This window comes from Orycteropus afer, unplaced genomic scaffold, assembly GCF_000298275.1.
Source record: "Orycteropus afer afer isolate SDZICR_OR568_19922 unplaced genomic scaffold, OryAfe1.0 scaffold00154, whole genome shotgun sequence".
NCBI lineage: Eukaryota > Metazoa > Chordata > Mammalia > Tubulidentata > Orycteropodidae > Orycteropus > Orycteropus afer.
Window position 1 is genome coordinate 5,589,936 of NW_006921741.1, and position 20,696 is coordinate 5,610,631.

The window sequence follows — 20,696 nt, forward strand, 5'->3', positions numbered from 1 at the left end:
TGTGGAGTCACTGGTGGGTTTGAACCACTGACCTTTTGGCTAGTAGTTGAGCTCTTAACCATTGCACCACCAGGGGGTCCCACAATAGGCTCCATGAAAGCAGAACCTATGTCTTGTTTATCGATTCTAGCACCTAAAGCTACTGGCATGCAGAGGGCACCTAATGTATTGAGTGGATGAATGAATAAGTGAATTTGCTTTCAACTTAAAGACGACTTTTCCTTGGCCCATATGTTCTTTGCTTATCGTTCTTGTTTTGCATTTACTTGTGTTCCCCCAAAATATTGAAGTCCTAACCCCTGTACTTGTGTGTGAATGTGAGTTTCTTTGGAATTAGAGGTTTTCTTTTGTTACAAGGTCATACCAGAGTAGGATGAGTCCTAAATCTAATTAATCCTTCCTGAGTGGTATCTTATAAAGGGTATTGCAGATACAGGAAGTAGTCCTGGTGGTGCAGTGGTTAAGCACTAGGTTGCTATTGGAAAGGTTGGTAGTTTGAATCCACCAGCTGTTCTGTGGGAGAAGAGACTTGGTGGTCATAAAGGTAACAGTCCAGGAAGTTTCATGGGCAGTTCCACTGTTATGATACAGTAGCACTATATAGAGTCACTATGAGTTTGGAAGGAGCTGTGGGAGCATAGTGCCTAAGGCACTTGACTGCTAACCAGAAGGCTGGCAGTTCAAACCCACCAGTCACTCCTCAGAAGGAAGGTTGGGCAATCCTACTTCCGTAGCGATACTGCCTTGGAAACCCAAGGAGGGGTCGCTATGAGTCGGGGCCGACTCAATGGCAAATAACAACAACAACAGCATGAGTTTGAAATAAACTTGACAGCAAAACAGCACAGATACAGACACACACAGGGGGAAGATACCAAGTGAAGATGGAGGCAGATGAATCAACAAAGCCAGGAATGCCAAAGATTTCCAGAAGCTACTAGGGAAGAAGGACTTTCGTCTGGAAGCTGAAGCTCTGAATTCAGACTTCTAGGATCCAGAATTGGGAGGAAATAAATTTTTGTCCTTTAAAGGCATCCACTTATGATATTTTTTGTTACACCAACTGAGTAATGAAGACAGTCCTTTACCTCATTTAGTTCCATAGCCAAGCTTCCTCATACCTCCATTCTTCCCATCACCTCAATTCTACACAATCTGCCTTCTGCTCCTGCCAATGCCCGTGTATAGCTAGGGTTGAGGTTCATATTGTTAGTTACTGGATCAAGTGGGCAGGTTTTGGTCTTTATTTCACTTGTGTTGATCATTCCTTACCTCTTTAACTGTTCTTGACATCTCTTTCCTGATTGTCCTTCTCCAGCTGTGTTCTTTTCTGGTGTCCATGAATCCTTTAATGCCTCTTTATGAAGGTGTTCTCTGGGATTCATTCTTGGCTCCTTCTTACTCTACACAGTTGTTACTTGAGTAAGATCAGTCACTGTGATGGGTATTCTTCTGCATTATTTTCCACACTGAATTAATTTATTTTAAATTTCCAGAAGTGAGGTAACTGGGCAAAGGATATAAACATTTTATGAGTTTCTGAAAGGCTGTCCAGTTTATAGTGCCCTTAAAAATGAGTTCCCATGAGCACATAAGCAGAGGCTGTGAGGAAGGCTAGGAACAGAAAGACTACAATGACCAGAGAGAGGAAATAATTGAACATGTCCCCCAGCAACACCTCCTCAGGCAAAACATCATGACAGGCTGTGATGTTAAGGGCTGGAATGTGGATGGTCTGCTTCACAACACACAAGGGGATGGTGACCAGCAGAATCAGCAGCCAGAGTCCCAGAGTAACACCTGTGGCAATGTTTGCCTTCTTCCTGGGGTGCCCCATGGGGTTCCTGATGACCCAGTACCTCTGCACACTGAGGCAGGTCATGAAGAGAATGAAAAAGTACATGTAGCCATAGGAGAAGCTAATCAGCGTCCTGCAGAGCACTTCCCCATAAGCCCAGGTGCTGCCATGTATGTGATAGGCAGCCTTCAAGGGGAACCAGATAGCAGAGGGGAGGTCGGCCATGGCCAGACTAGCCATGTAAATCACAGTGGGGTGCTTCTTCTGTGTACGGAAAATACCCACAGGGCTATGCAATTACTTGACAAATCAACCATAGATACAATTGTGTAGACATCTGGGAGGAAAATGGTAGTCAATTTTCCAGTGAAGATGGAGGCAGAAAAAACATCCACAAGAAAGCATTGTCCCACTGTAACTCCTTTTCCAATGACTTGAGATAAACCATTACTCTTCACCAATAAGATTTTTTCCTTTAGAGTTTTTATTGAATCCTGTGTAAGAAAGGCAAGGCAGACAAGGGTTACTACAGATATAAACATTGCAGGCGTAATAATAAAAAAATGATCAGAGCTATTAATTTTTTTTTAATCACAAGAATATTTGTTTATTTCTTAAGTAGTCTGGAGGTAAATGATTCAATGAGTAATACCAAGATTTGGGTCCTCTTCAATTCTCTTGATTTTTTTTTTTTTTTTTTTTTTTTGTGTGTGTGTAGGAGCAAGATGATTACCCTAGATCTGGGTATTATATCTTTATAAAAGCATTCCAGACATAAAGGAAAAAGATAATAAAAAGGATTTCTATCAGGAGGCACAACATCCTCCTAGCAGACTTTTATATCTCATTGACCAGAACTGAGTCAATGGGCATGTCTACCTCCACTCCTTGGAAGGAAGGTTGGGCAATCTACTTCCATAGTAATACTGCCTCAGAAACCCAAGGAGGGGTGACTATGAGTCAGGTCTGACTGGACGGCATATAACACCACCACCTACAAGGGAGGCTGGGAAAGAGAGTATTTGACTTCTACAACCTCTGTTATGGGAGAAAGGCCAATCTCCTCTCATAAAGATTAAAAACCATAACCAACTCACTGCCGTTGAGTCAATTCCAACTCATAGTAACCCCTTCTTGGGTTTCTGAGGACGTATCACTACGGAAGTAGATTGCCCAGTCTTGTTTCCAAGGAGTGGCTGGTGAATTTGAACCACCAGCCTTCTGGTTAGCAGTCAGATGCCTTAGGCACTACCCCACCAGAGACTACAGCTAGAAAATCCTATGGGCAGTTTTACTGTCACATGGCATTGCTATGAGTTGTAATAGACTCTATGCCATCTAACAACATTGTGGGAAATGGGTGACAGAAAAGGGTTTAGGAATGACTTGTGATAGCTATTCAACAGTGTCCACCACAGAGTAATTAATTTTACCTCTTAGGAGTAATTCAAACAGGCAAATAGGTAGGATAAAGAAACATCTTTATTAACAAAGGGGAGAGAACTTAAGAATTCTCTCTGGAAGCAGCAGTAGAGACAAAGTCCGAACAGATGCTTCAAGAATGGAGGTATGAGACACATTGGGATGGATTGTCATAGACCTTGAGTACTTGAATGAGCAGTGAGCCACACAGACACACTGAAAGATTCCAGCAGTGCAGGGTTGAAGGGGAGGGTCTGGAGCCAAAGTAACTGTCCTCAGGCAAGATACTCCCAGACACATGACCCCAGCATGTGATTGACCACCCTTGCCCTTCTTAAGAAGCTACAGATGGGCAGAATATTATCAAATGTGAGAACTTTGTGAAACTTGTATGCTATGTCTTGTAATCAAGAAATTATTCCTGAGAAGCTACTTGATAAATGTGAAACTACATAATGCCTTGTGGGTCCTGAGGTTTCCCATAATACAGGACAACCAACCTGGGAAGTCATACTTACCTTCTGAGCCTCATATAAGGCAGTAAAAGAGAAGTTGATGGGTGGAAGGCCTTTATCTCTGTCGGTTAACAGAAAATGAATCTTGTTCTAAGCACATGGGACCTGTTTTCATCCTGTCTGCAGTGGAAATCCCTCCCCACATCCCATCACCATCAGACCAACTCTCCTATGAGGGGAAAAAATATATTTTCTTTCCTTTGGTTAATCTGGGAATTGGTAGACCCTGGTAGTAGATTGACTCTACTGTGGGGATAGCAACAAAGATTTGCACTGAGTCTTTATAATTGTCTACTCTTTGTTGATGCAAACTGACCTGAGCCTAAGGCTGTTTGGTGCTGCAGTAATGTTCTCAAGGGATGGCTTCAAGGAGCGATGTTCTCTATTAATCTGACCTCCTGTCATGATAGGAAGATAAGGACAATTTGATTCATTGATTTGATTGATAAGGACAATTTCTGTTTTTAAACTTATGTGCTATGCAATACAATTCAAGATAAGCCCCCTAGCTATCCATACAATACTTCTCTGGGTAAATTTCCTAAACTTTTATAAATTATTAGCTCAAAAGTATGAACTGTCAAGGCCTCTGTACTAGTTACCTCTGTGCTGCTTTAACAGAAAATACTACAAATGGGATGGCTTTAACAAACAGGAGTTTGTTCTTTTACAGTTTGGAGGCTTTAAGTCTGAGTTCAAAGTGCCAGGCTCTAGGGGCTGGGTGAAAGCCCCTCAGCCTTGGGTTTCAGCTCTGACTCCTGCTCCCCAGCCCACTGAAACTGGAGGCTTTTCTTTACTCAAACAGCTACTAGCTGCTGAGGCTAACAGGCCCAAGGTCGACAAATAAAATGGCACAGTCCCTATGTTACCAACCCACACGGCAGGCCATTAATTCAAGTTCATTGTAGGTCCCAAGGTCAGCAGAGCATGGCAGGCTGCTGAATAAAGACACGGCTACATGCAGGGTCCAAGCGTGCCATAGGCTAGAGACCACGCCCAAAGCTGCTGCTTATGTACGGGGAAACAGACCACATACCCAAAGCAGCTACTCAGTTGCTTGTGGTAGATCCCACTATGCAGCTGATTGCCAGTCTCATCATGGGGAATAACTACCACCAGCTGCCCAGCCACTCAACCAGGCCCAGCCAAGTTGACACACATACCAACCACCACACCCCTCAAGGTGGACTGACACAGTGGCTGCAACAAGGGGCCCAGGTATAGCAAGGATTGTGAGGCTGCTGCAGGAACAGGCAGTTTTTCGTTCTGTTGTACTGAGTCAGAGCCAACTCGACGGCATCTAACGAGAATGGGGACTTTCTACCTTTCGTCAAATATATATATATATATATATATATATATATATATATAAAAACCGAAACTCACTGCCATCAAGTCAAATCTGACTCATAGCGACCCCCATTGGGTTTCTGAGGCTATAAATCTTTAAAGTAGATCACCCCATCTTCCTTCCCGCAGAGCAGCTGGTGGGTTTGAACTGCTGGCTTTCTGGTTAGTAGCCAAATGCTTTATCTACTACACCACCAGAGCACCTTTCAAACAGGTGGTGGTAAAACTGGCCTATTAAATAGTTTTGAAATGCTGTATCATATATTCAAACACCTCAGGCAGTTATTAGCTTATATTCCATTCATGTTTCTTTAAGGCCAGTATCATGGCAGTTTAATTGTCAATTTATAGGATAAAATTCTCATTCCTTGTACTTTTGACCTTTATATGATGTAAATACCATCCATCATATATTGCCAAGTTATCAGTATGGATGTTGGAAAAGATCGGCTCCTAGTGACAACTGTCAACACCAAGTTGCAATAATCCCAGCCATCCTCATACCTACCTTGCCGGGCCTCTTGGGTTCTCCCACTGTGCCTCTTCTTCCTCCAGGCCCTTGAAACCTCCCTTTATAAAGTAAATTAAATGGAAATGAAGAGCTTTTCATTTCCCAGCTTTCCTCAGGATGACACTGGTGGTTCAGTGGTAGAATCTGCGCCCTCCACGAAGGAGCCCTGGGTTGGACTCTCTGCCAGCACCGCTCATGCACGGCCATCACCTGTACAATACAGTGAAGGCTTGCCTGTTGCAAGCAGTGCATCCGGATGAAGATGGAGTCAGAAAAAAGGCCTAGCAACCTACTTCCCAAAGTCAGTCAGTGAAAACCCTGTGGAGCACAATGGGCCGATTCCAACCCATCAAGGGGGTAATGCAGGACTGGGCAGCGTTCCGTTCCATTGTGCATGGGGTTGCCATGTGTTGGGACCTTTGATAGCTAACAACTCTTCTCAGAACAAAAACAATCAGAGAAATGCAGGTTTCATTTTGTGCCTTTTAAGACATTTAACTAAGCTAGCCAGGAGCTCTGGGAGCATAGTGGCTAAGACACTTGCCTGCTAACCAGATGGCTGGCGGTTCAAACCCACCAGCCACTCCTCGGAAGGAAGGTTGGGCAATCCTACTTCCGTAGTGATACTGCCTCGGAAACCCAAGGAGGGGTCGCTATGAGTCAGGGCTGACTCGACGGCACATAACACCACCACCACCACAACTAAGCTAGCCAGTAGTGAGTGTAGTGTGCTTGATGCTTCCATATACAATGTGAAGGCCAAGAGAAATCAAACTTCCTGGGCAGCCTGGGCGGCTTACTTCCCTTCTGCTATTTCCCCTTCCTATAGCTCCATCCCACTTGACTGCTAACCAGAAGGCTAGGGGTTCAAACCCACCAGCCACTCCTCGGAAGGAAGATGGGGCAATCTACTTCTGCAGTTATACTGCCTGGGCAACCCAAGGAGGGGTCGCTATAAGTCGACTCTGACTCCACGGCACATAACAACATAGCTCCATCCAAGGGCAGATAACTCAGTACTCATTTCTGGGGAGTACAAGCTGAAAAATGCCCCAGGCTCAGGAAACAGGAAGGGTGCCTCAAGACAAAGGTTTAGCTCCCAAGGTGCTAAAACAAATTTTTCTTTTTTTTTTTTCCAAACTCAATTTAAAATTAGCTTTTATAACAGACAAAAGCTATTTTGGACAGCTTTCTAGGGAAGTTCCCCTAGATTCTTCTCTCCTCCCCTCTCACCTAGCTATTGGCCTGCAATCAGCTTAACTTAGTCCACAAGCTCTGAAACAAATGCCTTGAAAAGAACTTTACACAACGTTTGACGATGGGGGGGGGGCACTTTCTTAAGCACACCTGCACACCTCATCAACAACAAAAGGCACAAAAGTGGTTAAAGCACTTGGCTGCTAACCAAAATGCCTAGTTTTAACCCACCAGTTGCTCTGAGGAAAAAGATGAGGCCACCTGCTTCCATAAAGATTTACAGCCTTGGAAACCCTACAGGGCAATTCTACTTTGTCCTGTAGGGTTGCTATGAGTAGGAATCAACTCAGCAATTTGGTTTATAATGCCAAAATTAGACTAAAAATACTAGTGAACTGGTGATTCACGATTATCATTCCTTAAAATAGCAAGGAATCCTCTTGATGTTTTCTGAGAGATTGCATGGAAAAAATGATACTGCAGCCTTTCCTTTCAGAGGCATCTGAAAGGTGTCCAGACACCAGAATTCCAGGAAGGCTAGTCAGACTCAAGGCAGAAAGCACGACAGGATAAAGATTTAAACTGTTTGCAGAGGTCATGATGGATGGTGTGCAGACATTTTTGCTGAAAGGTCTAAGTTCATTTGGCTGAATGTTGTGACATTTTCAAATATTCCTGGTGACCCAGCTATTGCTAAGCACACAAGACTCACTCTAAATGGATGTACTTTTTCTCCTTGGAGTTCTGCAGAGTATAGGCTGATATCCATATTCTGAATTCCCAGAGTTTGAAAATGTGTCTATTGGTGATGCTGAACAAGAGCTGGGCCCTGAAATTTTAAAATTTTAGTTCAGGGAGGTAATTCTCTTATAAAGGACTATTTTCCAAGGGTTATTTATTTTTTATTTTTGGCTCGTGGAGCACCCCAAAATCCCTAATCTAACATAAAGAGAGAGACTCTCATGGTCACTGGTGAAGAAGAGTCTTTAAAAAATGCTGAATGCTAATGTTAAATCAACCGGCAAAATATTGAGAATGATGTGAGGCTGAGGATAGCTGCCCTCTGCTAATCATCTTCTCACTCCCTACAACCATTAACAACTTGCTAGTTTGGCAGTAAAATGGTGTGGGCATGTATGGGTTTATATCCTGACCTACTGATGGATTCCACAGTTGATTTATGTCATGCATTATATTTTGGTTAAGATTCACAGTACCATTTACATTTTTCCAAGTCAATGACATGTGGGTATTAGAGGAGAGGCAGCAAAACATGTGTTTCACAGGAAAAGACTACCTGGGATTAAAGCATGATCATCAATCTAGACCACAGAAGGAACAATCTTTTTCAGTTTACATGCTTAATTAAACTGTTAACAGTTAACAACAGCAGGTCACAGAGAGAGCAAAGGACCATGAAATGAAAGACCTGACCCCACCCACCACCTGTTAGCTGATGAACTTAGACAAGTTCCTTTTCTGGTTCCTGACTTCTATCTGTAAAATGGGTGAAGTGTTAAATGGACTCTATTCAACAGAGTCCGAAAGTTGTTGAACAATAAAATGGAAATATTTATGAAGCACCTTCACATACTTAAACCTACTATATAAAAAACAAGGTAGTAGAAAAGATATAAGCCTCAATTGTAACACCCAATCAAACACCAGAAGGGACAAACTGAAATCTGTGATAATATTAATTTACAAAAGTACAATTTTCCAGTTTATATGAAAATGGTTTAATAAAGGTGAAACTTAAAAATAAGTAAAACTAACAAAGTATATTGAGCTGAAGAATATATATTTTCCCAAACCATGGCAAATATTATGCAGACATTTATCAATTAAAAGCTTTTCATCTGTCATGTATGCTACCTGAACCCTACTTATTATTCCAATATGAAGCGTGATACAGTCAAAAGCTTCTTCGGTACGCATAATCATATGCACCAACAGGTCAAACTCAAAAGTATTTTCTTCCCTAAACTTACTTGATGAACGTATCTGATCAAAAGACAAAAGTGAACAATTTTAACAAGTGGTTCAGTTTCTCTGAAAGATTTTTTTTTTTTTTTAAAAAAAAAACATATAAACAAACCCAAAACTCACTGCCACTGAGTCAATGCTGACTCATAGCAAACCCCACAGAACAGAGTAGAACTGCCCAATAGGGTTTCCAGGGCTGTAAATCTTTACCGAAGCAGACCGTCTTCTCTTTTTCCTGAGGAGTAGCTGGTAGGTTCAAACTGCCAACCTTTTTGCTTAGCAGCCAGATGCTTTAAGCAGTGTACCACCAGAGCTCTTTCAGTTCAGAAGGTAACAAAAAGTGTGAAGATAAATATTTTTGCAAATTAAGTTAAAACATAAATACATTCTACATTTTATTAAATTAGCAAATATAAACACTTGGGCATACTTTAATTAGCAAAAAAAAATAATGATGATAAAAAGAAAAGAAAATGCACCTTAGACCAGAATACCATAACAGAAGTTTTGTGGAAGCTGCATTTTATTTGAAAATCCACCCATTTTTGCTAACATACATTTTAATATTGTAAACAAAAATAGAATCTGCAGAGACAATGCAACAAGTATGCTTAAACTGATGTACAGAATTGCTTTCCTACAACAAACTGTCCTTCTTGAAGCCTCTCTCAATCCAAACATTAAGATGTATTTACACAAAGCACCGATCAACAGTGCAGTTTAATTCTTCATTAACTAAACTCTTGGCTAGACATTAAAGATACTATTTCCCCTTATTTAAAAGGTACATGATCATAACATGGCACAAGCCAAATAAAAGGTTCAAGGATTTTATCCCTCTTCCCTCCCCCATAACACCTCCTAGAGTTTTACTTGAAAAGAAGGAAAGTCTTGAAGTGAAAGCAATTCCTCACATTCATTTTGGAAAGGCCCTAATGTCAAATGGAAAATAATGACATGCCAAGCACAAAGCAGTAAAGTCCTTCCCGATGCACTAATGCTGAATTTAAAATGTAGTGCTTTTCCTAGTCAGTGAACTGTTCCCTTACAAAATCCTAGGCACAGAATTGACTATAAGGATTAATGCATTTATAATGCTTCCCTAATTCCCACAGAGATGGAGAATTCTGAAGGGATTCACACCCATGGACTTGCCTAAAATATTTAGTGCTCTGTGTGTCAGCTGCAAGCTTTCTGATTCAGGTTCATTCTGTGGATACAAATCAAACACACTGTGTGCATCCATACTCATTTTTATAAGGAAGTTTGATACAATATTAATGTTACATAAATTGATAATCATAAATAAATACAAATACATAAGGAATGTCTACTGAAAACTGAATATATAATTTTTTTTTTAAAAGAAAAGTTAATTTCAGTTACTGTTTTTGTATTTGCGAGGACTGGAGAAAACAAAGATACTGTATAATTAAGAATTATGATTTTTATTCCCCCAAAAGAGTCCTGCTGAATTACAGTAAAGGACACAGCTCTTCTCTCCAGGCAGCTTTTCCAGATACAAATTTCTTACTTTCCAAATAAGGGCTTCTCTTGGTAGGTTACTGATTATGGGTATTAATAAGAGTTGAAAGAACTGAAAGGTTAGTCACTGAAAAGACAGATCTCAGTCTTAACTCATGGCAATTCTTGGCTTTATAAACGGTATTGATACGTTCTCCTATAGCCTAGTCCCAATCTCCTTCATGGCCTTCACAGGGTCACTGTAGCATTCTAATGGAAGAAGAGAGGTGAAGAGACAGCAGTCTGGATTTTGCTGGAAGTAAGGAGTTGCCGCTTGAGCACTTGTCTTCTGGGAATTACTCCATTCTTTTCCATCTAGTTACATAAACTGTATCTGAAGGGGAGGGAAAAAAAAAAAAAAAGAATGTAAGTTAATTCACTGCACTATAGCATGTCTTCTCACAAATAAAAACTGTCCAGAACACTGGCCCAGAAGTGCTCCCAGCATGCTTGTCACAAACCCTGATTATGAAACAAGGTCAGTATTATCTACTTATCATATACCATAATTTAATAGTTGAAGCATAATTATAAAGCTTCCAAACACCTTTCTAATATACTAAAAACCAAAAGTAGGAAGGGGAAGAAAGAAGATGAACTACTTTTCTATGATAAGTTCAGAAAATGTTTCCATAAGCACAAGTATTCCACATAAAATCTCATTTGGCAAAGCAAAACTTGCAATATTATTTTCAAATTGGTATCATCAAATTAGAGAGAAAAAGGGAATAGTAATATGATGCTTGCTAAATCATTTTAATAAGGTGTCACTATCCATTCAAACATACTTCATTCATGATTTCCCTTAAACTGTCCATCCAAAGAAATTACTGAAGTAGATATGCTGAGAAACTTGCCAAATCAGAAGAACCAAAACTCCCAAAGATTGAGAAGATATATCTCAACTGGGAACTAGCTCACAAAGAACAAATTACAGTATGGATCATATGCAGGATCCTTCTATTGACAAGGGCTTAAGTATTATATTGTCCTTAAATAAACAAAAATTTCTTTTTGAAAATGTTACCATTCTTAAATGAAAAGGTGTACAAAAAAAAAATACAACCCTTTAAAGAAACTGCTGAAATGAATTCTTCACAACTAACCCTGTCCATTATACCAAAGACAAAATAATGACACTTTCTCATCAAGCTCTAATCTGATGTGTAAAACTGTGGGAAAAATGTGTCCACATTTTGTTTCAAGAGTGACTAAAACACCCAGTCTTTAAATGTGATGTTTGATCTCATCTACTGTGAGCAGTGGATGCTTATATATAAACATGAAAGATGGTCCTTTGATTTCACACCTTTCGGTTATGTTAAAGACATTTTCCAAACGTTGCTTCTCCTCACGTCCTGTCTTGACTTATTTTTATTCATCACCTAAAAAACAGGTGGAGGAGAGGGGAACCTAGAGTCCTTTAAGGAAACAAAGAAGGAGAAGAGTGAAATGTTCTTAATGTATGGTGATTTTTTTTTTAAGTCCCCACTGCCCCCAACAAGCAGCAATACCTAAAGTGATTTATAAGAAATCCTCCAAAGAGAGCTCTGCAAAAGGGTCCTTTCCTGAAGCTCTGTGAGGACTGTGACTGGAGGGGCTGGATGCTGCCGACAGCTGGGGGAAAAGAAGACAGAGAGAGGGAAAGAAAAAAAGATCTCAGAATGACAGAACATGAAAGCAGAAAATGTAATGAAAGAAGAAGTGGTTTTGTTTTGTCATCTTTAATAAATATAAAGGCAGCCTTTGTAGAAAATGGAATTACTAAAACAAAAGGTTCAGTCACATGTCAAGTTAAAGAGTATCAAATGGCATGTGCTTTTCAGAAAACAAATTCTTGCTTCTGAAATTCCAAAAGAATAAAGTCTTTTGCCCCAAAAGGTCAATATAAGCTGACCCACGGTTAAGACTTTGTTAGGTGTGTTAGGGAGGAGGGTGACAACAGAGGGGGAAGGCACATAGTTGGGTTTAATTAATTGAGGAAAGATGGCTTCCTGTGTCCAGGCTGTATGTTCAAAGCTGCGCACACTCTGACCTCTGTCCAGACCCAGCATGTCTAAGCAGCTTCCTTCCTTTCTTCCTTCTAAGAAGTAGAAAGCCCTGTCCTGAGTGCTTACACTTCTTACCAGGGTCGGCTCCTGCCTGTTTATCTGGACATGCTGCAGCTGACTCGTACACTCTGAGAGGTGAACGGGAGAGTGCACTGAATATGATGAGGGAGCCTGCTTCCCATTTGAATGTATCTGCGTGATTCTTAGAATTTCTTCCCATTATTTAATTTGAATACACTATAAGGCAGGCAGATTGTTGACCTCAATAACATATGAGTATTCCCCAAAGACAGACAGCTCCCAAAGAATCCAGATGTTCATTTTCGTATGTATCATCTCCTCTTCCAGGCTAATTTAGAAGTATTTCAAGCCAAACACAAACCATCTGCATTTGGGATATACTTTTACTTGAGTTGCTCTTCCTGAGTAAGATTGTAGAATCAGGTAAGTAAGCAAAAGGCTATTATGAAGTGAGCTGTCTTTTCAAGGATGTTCAGTCTAGCATTAAATCATTAAATCAGAGTCGTTGTTGATTGTTTCAATTCATCTTTCAAAATTCAAACCCTATTAAGGATTTCAAACTTCTAAATCTGTCTTTGCTGGTTCAGAGTGATCTCATTTCTTTCTGCCCTTTTTTTTTTTAATCTTCCTTTTGGAAAAAAAAAAAGAAAAGAAAAAGCACCATAAAGAATGACAGTCACTGATTTTCAGCAAATATTACAACACCAAGATATGCAATTTGTCGTTTTAGACACCAAGCTCAATTTACAGGTTTAGAAATCATTTTTAGTTACATTAGTGGTCAAGTAAGTTTTCTAATCCATTTCCTATTTCAAGAATAAATGTTCAAAGACAACAGGAAGAGATCGTGGGAAGGATGATGGGATTATGTGTAGGCAGTTACAGATGGGAGTACAGCACAGCACGTCTGGTTTCAGGTTTTAAATATCGCCCATGCAGAGATTAAGGTGCAATGTGTTTAGAAGGTACACTTTCCTTCCCTTAATCTAACCACAGGTGACCATTAAGAAACAGCCTAATTCCCAGTGAAGTAATCACCAGTCACTGAGCTGATGAGAGTCCAATATTACATACATATCTTCAAGATTAACTGGATTTCTCTCCAAAACAGAGAAAAGATTTCCCTTTCACTTGAAGTTAAAACAAAAAACCCTGCTTATTACAGATAGATCACATCCAAAATTCTGAGTCCTTTGGAAAACATCTTCTGAAATCACATGTTCTCATGTGGGGAGCAGTCATAAGACCTGACAGCCCTGGAGGAAAACGCCCCTGAAGAAAAGGGACACTTATTGGCAAGGAGACACTTATTTTTCCTCAATAAGTCTAAGTTCTGCTTGAGACTGGTCCAAGAGGCTTAAATATTGTTGAAGAGGAAAAAGTGTTGGTTCCTAACTAATTATTTCTACCAGCCTCTTAAAATGGTAACACACACACACACACACACACACACACAGTCTTATGTCTATATAAGCAAAATATATATACAGTAAAAGTAAAATATGATATAACCAATGAGAAAACAAAATGTAATATCCCTGCAGTAAGTTTCACATCGCTGGTATCTATCTCAAACAGATGAAACTATAGCCCAGACTGGTTTGGCTCACTGCAGAAAGCTCCAAGGACGAGGCCGCTCTAGCAGCCCTTGATCATCCTTCCTAGCACCTGTACATGGCTCTGGGCCCTGGTCCTTCAGGGACGAGTGAGAAAGGTGTCAGCTTTGAGCATAAACAAGGAAAGTGAAGGAAAGGAAATATGCTACAATAGTCCAACTTCCACTCAATAAAAGCAGGAAGAACAAAGAAGCGTGAAAGAGCAATGAAGTCCTGGCAGGAAAGAAGCAGCAGGGTTTTAAAAGCCAAAGAAAGTCACCTGAAACTACAAAAGCTGATTCTTCTTTACTTAGCATTCTTACAAATAAATTCAAGAACATCTAGGGCTGCTAAGTATATAAAAGGCAAGGCTGAAGCACTGGATAATAAAAATGTAAGTAACAAAAGATATAATTATCATTATTAATTGTAAAATCACCAAATTTTATAAGCCAGTTTAAGATAAATCATAATTTACCACTCTAATCAAATTCCACTACAAATATGCCATTACCAGAAATCTGTAACAAATATAAAACAAAAACTAGCCTTAACTATTTCTCTATACCCCAAATTTCCACAGATCTAAAAAAAAAAAAAATTAGTACCAGGTTGTTTCCATCCCCCTCCTCCCTCTCCCCCCAAAATTAAACTGACAGTATCACAAATGAGGGAGCTCTGGTAGCGTAGTCCCTAAGGCACTCAATTGCTAACCAGAAGGCTGGCGGTTCAAACCCACCAGCCACTCCTTGGAAGGAAGGTTGGGCAATCTACTTCCGTAGTGATATTGCCTCAGAAACCCAAGGAAGGGTTGCTATGAGTCGGATCTGACTTGATGGCACATAACAACAATAACAACAACATCACAAATGGAACTGCTGGGTGGCACAAATTGTTAAGCACTTGACTACTAATCAGAAAGCTGACAGCTTGAACCCACCCAGGAGTCCCTCAAAAGACTTGGCCTGTTGTTCATCTGCTTCTGGAAGGTCCACAACCTTGGCAATCCCACGGAGTGCAGTTCCAGGCTGCACATATTGGGTGGCGAGGCCTCAAAATCAATTTGATGACAACTGGTTTGGTTTGGTTATACCACAAAGAATGTATCTTTTAAACAAAAGGGTCAGTCTTAGTGGTTTAAAACAGACATAACTGGTTTTCCTTTCTCATGTTACAGAAAATTAAATATCAAGAAGCAAGGGCAGTATATAACTACAAATATTAAAATTTTAAGTAATTAGTGATGGCAACTCTCAGCTGAAATCCCTCTACCTTTTCCTCCACTCTAATCAATCTTTAAAGAAAACTATATTGATATTAAGAAAAAAATTCTAACATTACCAAAAGAATACTTTTGCTTTTTTCACCAGAGCAAAGATTTTATTTTGTTGTTATTGTATGACAAAGTACAGAAATTATAAATTTAATAAAAGGCAAACATACCTACAGTAAAGGAGTTAAAAAAGAATTCTATTTTGAACCTCATAAAACAAAAATTGTACTCCATCATTACATTCCAGCAAAGAAAGAGCATTTGAAGTTACAGTAAGAAAATACAGTTGTCCCAGAAAGTGTACCTAGTGCAATAAAAGGTTATGGAAGAATAAAAGACTGGACATTCAGGATCAACTTCTGACATCCTAAAATTTTTATAGAAGCATCAACTTTGTCACGTCTTTACATTTGAATTTTGCCGTCACCCAAAAGCCATGTAGCAAATAGCACTGCTGTAGATACTCATACCAGTACCCCCTTTACAGCTGCCCCGAAGATTAAATAAAAATAAATAAAGCATTATCTGGCATAGATTAGCAGCTCAAATATTAGTTTAACCTTCCTACTGCTTATTAACAAATGTTCATCTATCCTTACATGAGGTCCTGTCCTGCTCAAATGCTATCAAATCTGTGCTGCTCTTGCACTGTGCTCTCAGTATTCTGTGTTTTTCTTGTAAGGAATCTTTTCTCTTTTTATAATTTTATTCTTGTTGTTGTGGAGAATATAAACAGCACAACATATACCAATTCAACAATTTCTACATGTACAATTCAGTGACTCTTCTTGTAAGGATTCTTATATTGCCATCAACCAGTCACTTGTGCTTCCATATTATACCTCACCTTTAGGCTCCTTAGGTGCATGAAACAGTTTACCAGTCTCTTGCTCAGCACCTAACAGTGACTTACACACTGCAAGCATTCTAAAGCTTATTAAATTAAAATGCCTGGTGGTGACATTAAGAGTCTCTAAAATGGGGTAAAAAAAACATTAATACTCCTCTCTTACTTTTTAAATTTTACCCTTTTAAAATTTCTATTTTTTAACATGTTTTTTTTTTAAATGTACCCAATATATTATTATAGGAATAAATGAATATAATTCAGAAATAAATACTCATACTCTGAGGTTACAGGCTTAAAACATTTTCCTGAAAGAGTTGTGCAACCAAAACTTATTTAGAGACAACAGCTGTAACAGGATTCCAGATACAATGGCCATACAGCTCAGTCACACAATCAGAAGTCATTTTGGGATAATTTTTTAACATAGCCCAGACGACTAGTGATATATTTGAATCCAGTTGCATAGGGGTATAAACTTACAGTGTCATATTTTAATCTTTTATATTAAAAATATTGTTATCAGCTATCTCTGTAAAGTGTTGTTAAAAGATAGGAGATTTCTCTGCTGTACAGATGTAATTTAAAGCCTCTAAAAATTGCTTCTTGGGTTTGTGCTCAACATACTCATCTTAGTCTTGCCCATCATTGCCTTCACCAAGCTATGCCAGCATTAGCCCTGACACCTCAACACACTACTTACCTTGTTTTAGGGGACGCCAGACAGTAGTCTAGGAGCATTCCTCTTCGATATGCTTAACCTAACCACTCTAAAACTGAATATTATCAGTAAAGACTTCAACAACTTGAAAACATTAACAGATAAACATATATGCTATCCAAAAATAGCATGTTAAGTCATCCCATTGGAATTATTACAACTTAACTTGACACATATTTAACAAGAACCAAAAGAGACAAGAGGAATAGTTTACAAAATTTCTTAAACTCATAGGAGGAAATACTAACTGATCTGGGCTAAAAATCAACAAAATCTTCCATATATCACAAGTAGTTTTTCAAAGATAAGAGAGGTCCTTATAAAAGGACCATTTGATGGATAGGATTCATGAAAACTGGCTAGCCTATCTGAAAAGTGCTCATTGCTGATTCACATTAGATTTCAATTTCAGATGCCTCAAAAACCAAAGAAAATGAAAATTGAAGTTAATGTCAATGTGTACCATAAGAAGACCCCATCCCTCTCCCCCAAAAAACCCAAATGCATCTATAACACACCACTTAGTTTTGCTTGTTTGGGGGGGAGGGGGGAAACAAGTCTAATTCTGTTCCATGTATGAGCTTGAAGCTATTTGTTTTTACCTGGTTTTTATATTGTATTTCTACTTAAATATATCTGGGAGAGTTCCATGATTTTAAAAGAAGATGCCATCAAATACTAATCATAACTAAGCTTTCAAAATAAGGAACTATAAATTATTTACAATCCAGAAAATTTGTAATACATGGCAAGAAAAACTGTATTATAATAAATTAAAATTTGGGAATAGGGATAATTTCTGAAAACAGGGCAATCCTCTTAAATTTCCTTTTGAAAACAACAACAAATAGCATTCATTATGCTCATCAATAAAGAAATACAAAATTCCTAAGCCAATTTCAAGTATTTTCATTTGATCTTTACTCCAACCCGATGATGTACACAATATAATATCACTATTTTATAGATGAAGAAACAAACGTTTTATCAAAATGAAATATTAAACAACTTGTCCTGAAACACAAGGTTTGCAGGCGATGAGACTCAAACACAGATATGCTGACTCCAAGGCTAGTGCTTTTTCCTATCTCCACAATTTGCCATCCCAAATTCCAACTAATTTTAACTCAGCTAGAATTTATGCCCATATTTTGTTTGTAGAAGAAAAGTTGCCGTGACAGTAGGAAAGTAATTTTTTTAGAAAGGGAACTTCTCTAGTAAATGTTACACAGTGAGTGCATCTCTGTGCTTCCTATACACACATGTATTCTATACACAGTCCAGAATGTCCATCATGAAGATGTCACAGACTTTCACAGCCACCTAAGACTTTAAAAGCACTTGTAGTTTCAAGGCAAGGAATTAGATTTCCACATGTTAGAAAGAATGTTATCAGCAAACACCCAGTAAGGTAAGTTTCATTCCACAGGTTTTCTTATTAATAATGGTGGTCAGCAGACAACACTCCTAAGTTCTTGTTTTGGCTCATTCAGGTAAGCGCTGGGGGCTAGAGAACCAATTCTCAACTCTGGTACTAAACTTCATTTCCCAGAGTAAACGTCATTTCTCTCACAGGCAAGGGTGAATGCACACCACGCTGCTTACAAAGCAAAAGGCTTCTTCACAGAAATCCAGCTGGACAGATCAGCTGACAGATCAGGCACTGTGCCAAATTCACAAACCAAGAAAGCAGGGTTAAAATAAACCCAAAGCCTAAAAACCAAGAAAGCCATTAATTCCTACACACAAGAAGGTCATTTAAAGGGCATTTTTAAAAGACTTGGATTATTCCAATATCTAAAACCAACAGTATCCCCATTTAGAAGGGTAAAAAGCACTCACAGCAAGCCATTGTTTTCTTTCAGACACTTAACTGATGTCAGACTTACTTAAAATTGTCCACTACAAACAAATAGCAGAACCATTCTGCATCTTTAGCTATATGCTCAATAAACAAAATGCCTGGCAATTCTCCACTAAAAAATGCCTAATACCAAGCAAGAAAACAACAAAACTTTAATATGCTTATTTTTGAAATTAAAAATCCCAATGTAAATTCTAGAGTTTTCATATTGTTTTTGGGAAAATAGGTAAATTGATATTACGGTGTGTGGATTTCTCACATAAGAAAGTGAGAAAATAATAATCCTCCCCCTTCAAAGGATGTTCAAAGACATCCAAACTGCCATGTGAACATTTATTAAAATAAAGTATTACTTCATATCACAAAAAATTTCAAAGAATCTGAAACTTACCAGGTTACTATCTTTACGCTTAATAGCATTATACCTACATACTACAAACGTGGAATGAGTTTACAAGCTAGTGGTCAGCAACAAACATTCTAATTTATAAAAAGCACCAGTAAGAAAAGTCCTCATCCTTCCCAGATCTATCAATAGATATACTAGAGCAAAATGGAACAATCAAAAAGTAAGCAAGACTATAAGGAAGCTTGGAAGAGAAAAAATAAATAAACCACAGGGACTTAATATTTTCCTTGTAGTTAAATATCTACATACTAAATGTAGATCATATTAAATAATAACAACAACCATGCCTACACTATTAGGCACGAAGCAAAGAAATATAATGCCCATCTTTAAGCGGCAAATATATATACAGTATAGTAAATTAAGGCTATTATGTAGAAAATTCCCTAAAGAACAGAATAGAGTCTGAGTGAATTGTCGCCTGGAAAGTACTAGCTACTTTCTCATCAGCAACTACAAATACAGCATGTGGAGTAAGCTAGATGTAACATGTAACACACACCACCTTGTGTGGAATAACCCACTAAATGGCAATAAGAGATACACATCATCTAGCAGGGCTGGAGTACTCTCAAAAAGATTAACTTGATTTAATAGTATCAGGCAAGAGACCAGAAGCTACAAGTTATTCTCTAGGTTAGAAATGGCTCCCATCAGAAACATTTAAAGGAGGGAAGGATTTTTGGCCACAGCTATAGAATTAGGCTTTGATTAAATAACCCTATTTTGGTAGGATTTTATTTTTCATTTAAACCACCATTTACTTTACAATGTATAAAGAGTTGGAACTCTGCCTTCAATGTATTTTGAAATAAAATGAGTAAAAAATAAAATGAGAGAAGAATTAAAAGGTAATTCACTAAGGAAAATTATTATGGTTGTAACTAGCACTGAATAGACAAAATTAATCTAAAGTACTGGCCAAGATTCACTAAAAATTAAAACATGTGAAAAATCTCATCTACTTCAAAGATAAACAGTTTAATTTTAAAATTATTAAAAAAAAAATATATTTAATCATGAAAATAAAGGTATCTTCATTCCTCAGAATGATACGATAGTCAGAGTTCACCTTAGAGTAATTAAGTCAAATCAAATTTGAACATGCTATAAATTGTATGGGAGCTCTGGTAGTGTGGTGCCTAAGGCATCTGACTGCTAACAAGAAGGCTGGGAGTTCAAACCCACCAGCCACTCCTCAGAAGGAAGGTTGGGCAATCTACTTCCATAGTGATACCGTCTTAGAAACCCAAGGAAGAGTTGTTATGAGTTGGATCCAACTTGATGGCAGTGAGTCTGGTTTGGTTTGGAGTGTCTCTTTCAAACCTGTTCTGTGAAGAACACTTTATACACTTTATATACACTTTAACTCTCATGGGAGTCCAGTGAAGTTAAATAATGGGGCCTATGTCACTTCTTGGGAGCTCTGGTGGCATAATGCCTAAAGCACTTGAATGCTAACCAGAAGGCTGGCGGTTCAAACCCACCAGCCACTCCTTGGAAGGAAGACTGGGCAATCTACTTCCATAGAGATACTGCCTTGGTAACCTAAGGAGGGGTAGTTATGAGTCAAATCGACTCAACGGCAGCAAGTTTTTTTAATTTTTAAATA

General features: G+C 38.7%; 2 protein-coding genes across 2 annotated transcripts in view; both read right to left on the reverse strand.

Annotated features, from left to right (window-relative positions):
• Positions 1-1,567: 1,567 nt before the first annotated feature.
• LOC122150502 (proteinase-activated receptor 2-like) lies at positions 1,568-5,848 on the reverse strand. The gene is given in 3 exon segments (XM_042781711.1): positions 1,568-2,076; positions 2,079-2,292; positions 5,594-5,848. Coding segments are annotated over 3 exon segments (978 nt in total).
• Positions 5,849-11,827: 5,979 nt separating this feature from the next.
• Positions 11,828-20,696, reverse strand: part of PICALM (phosphatidylinositol binding clathrin assembly protein) — a 123,952-nt gene continuing 115,083 nt past the window's right edge. Inside the window, exon 20 of the mRNA XM_042781708.1 lies at positions 11,828-11,920. Within this exon, the coding sequence (XP_042637642.1) occupies positions 11,828-11,920 (93 nt within the window). The remainder of the gene's footprint in view (positions 11,921-20,696) is intronic.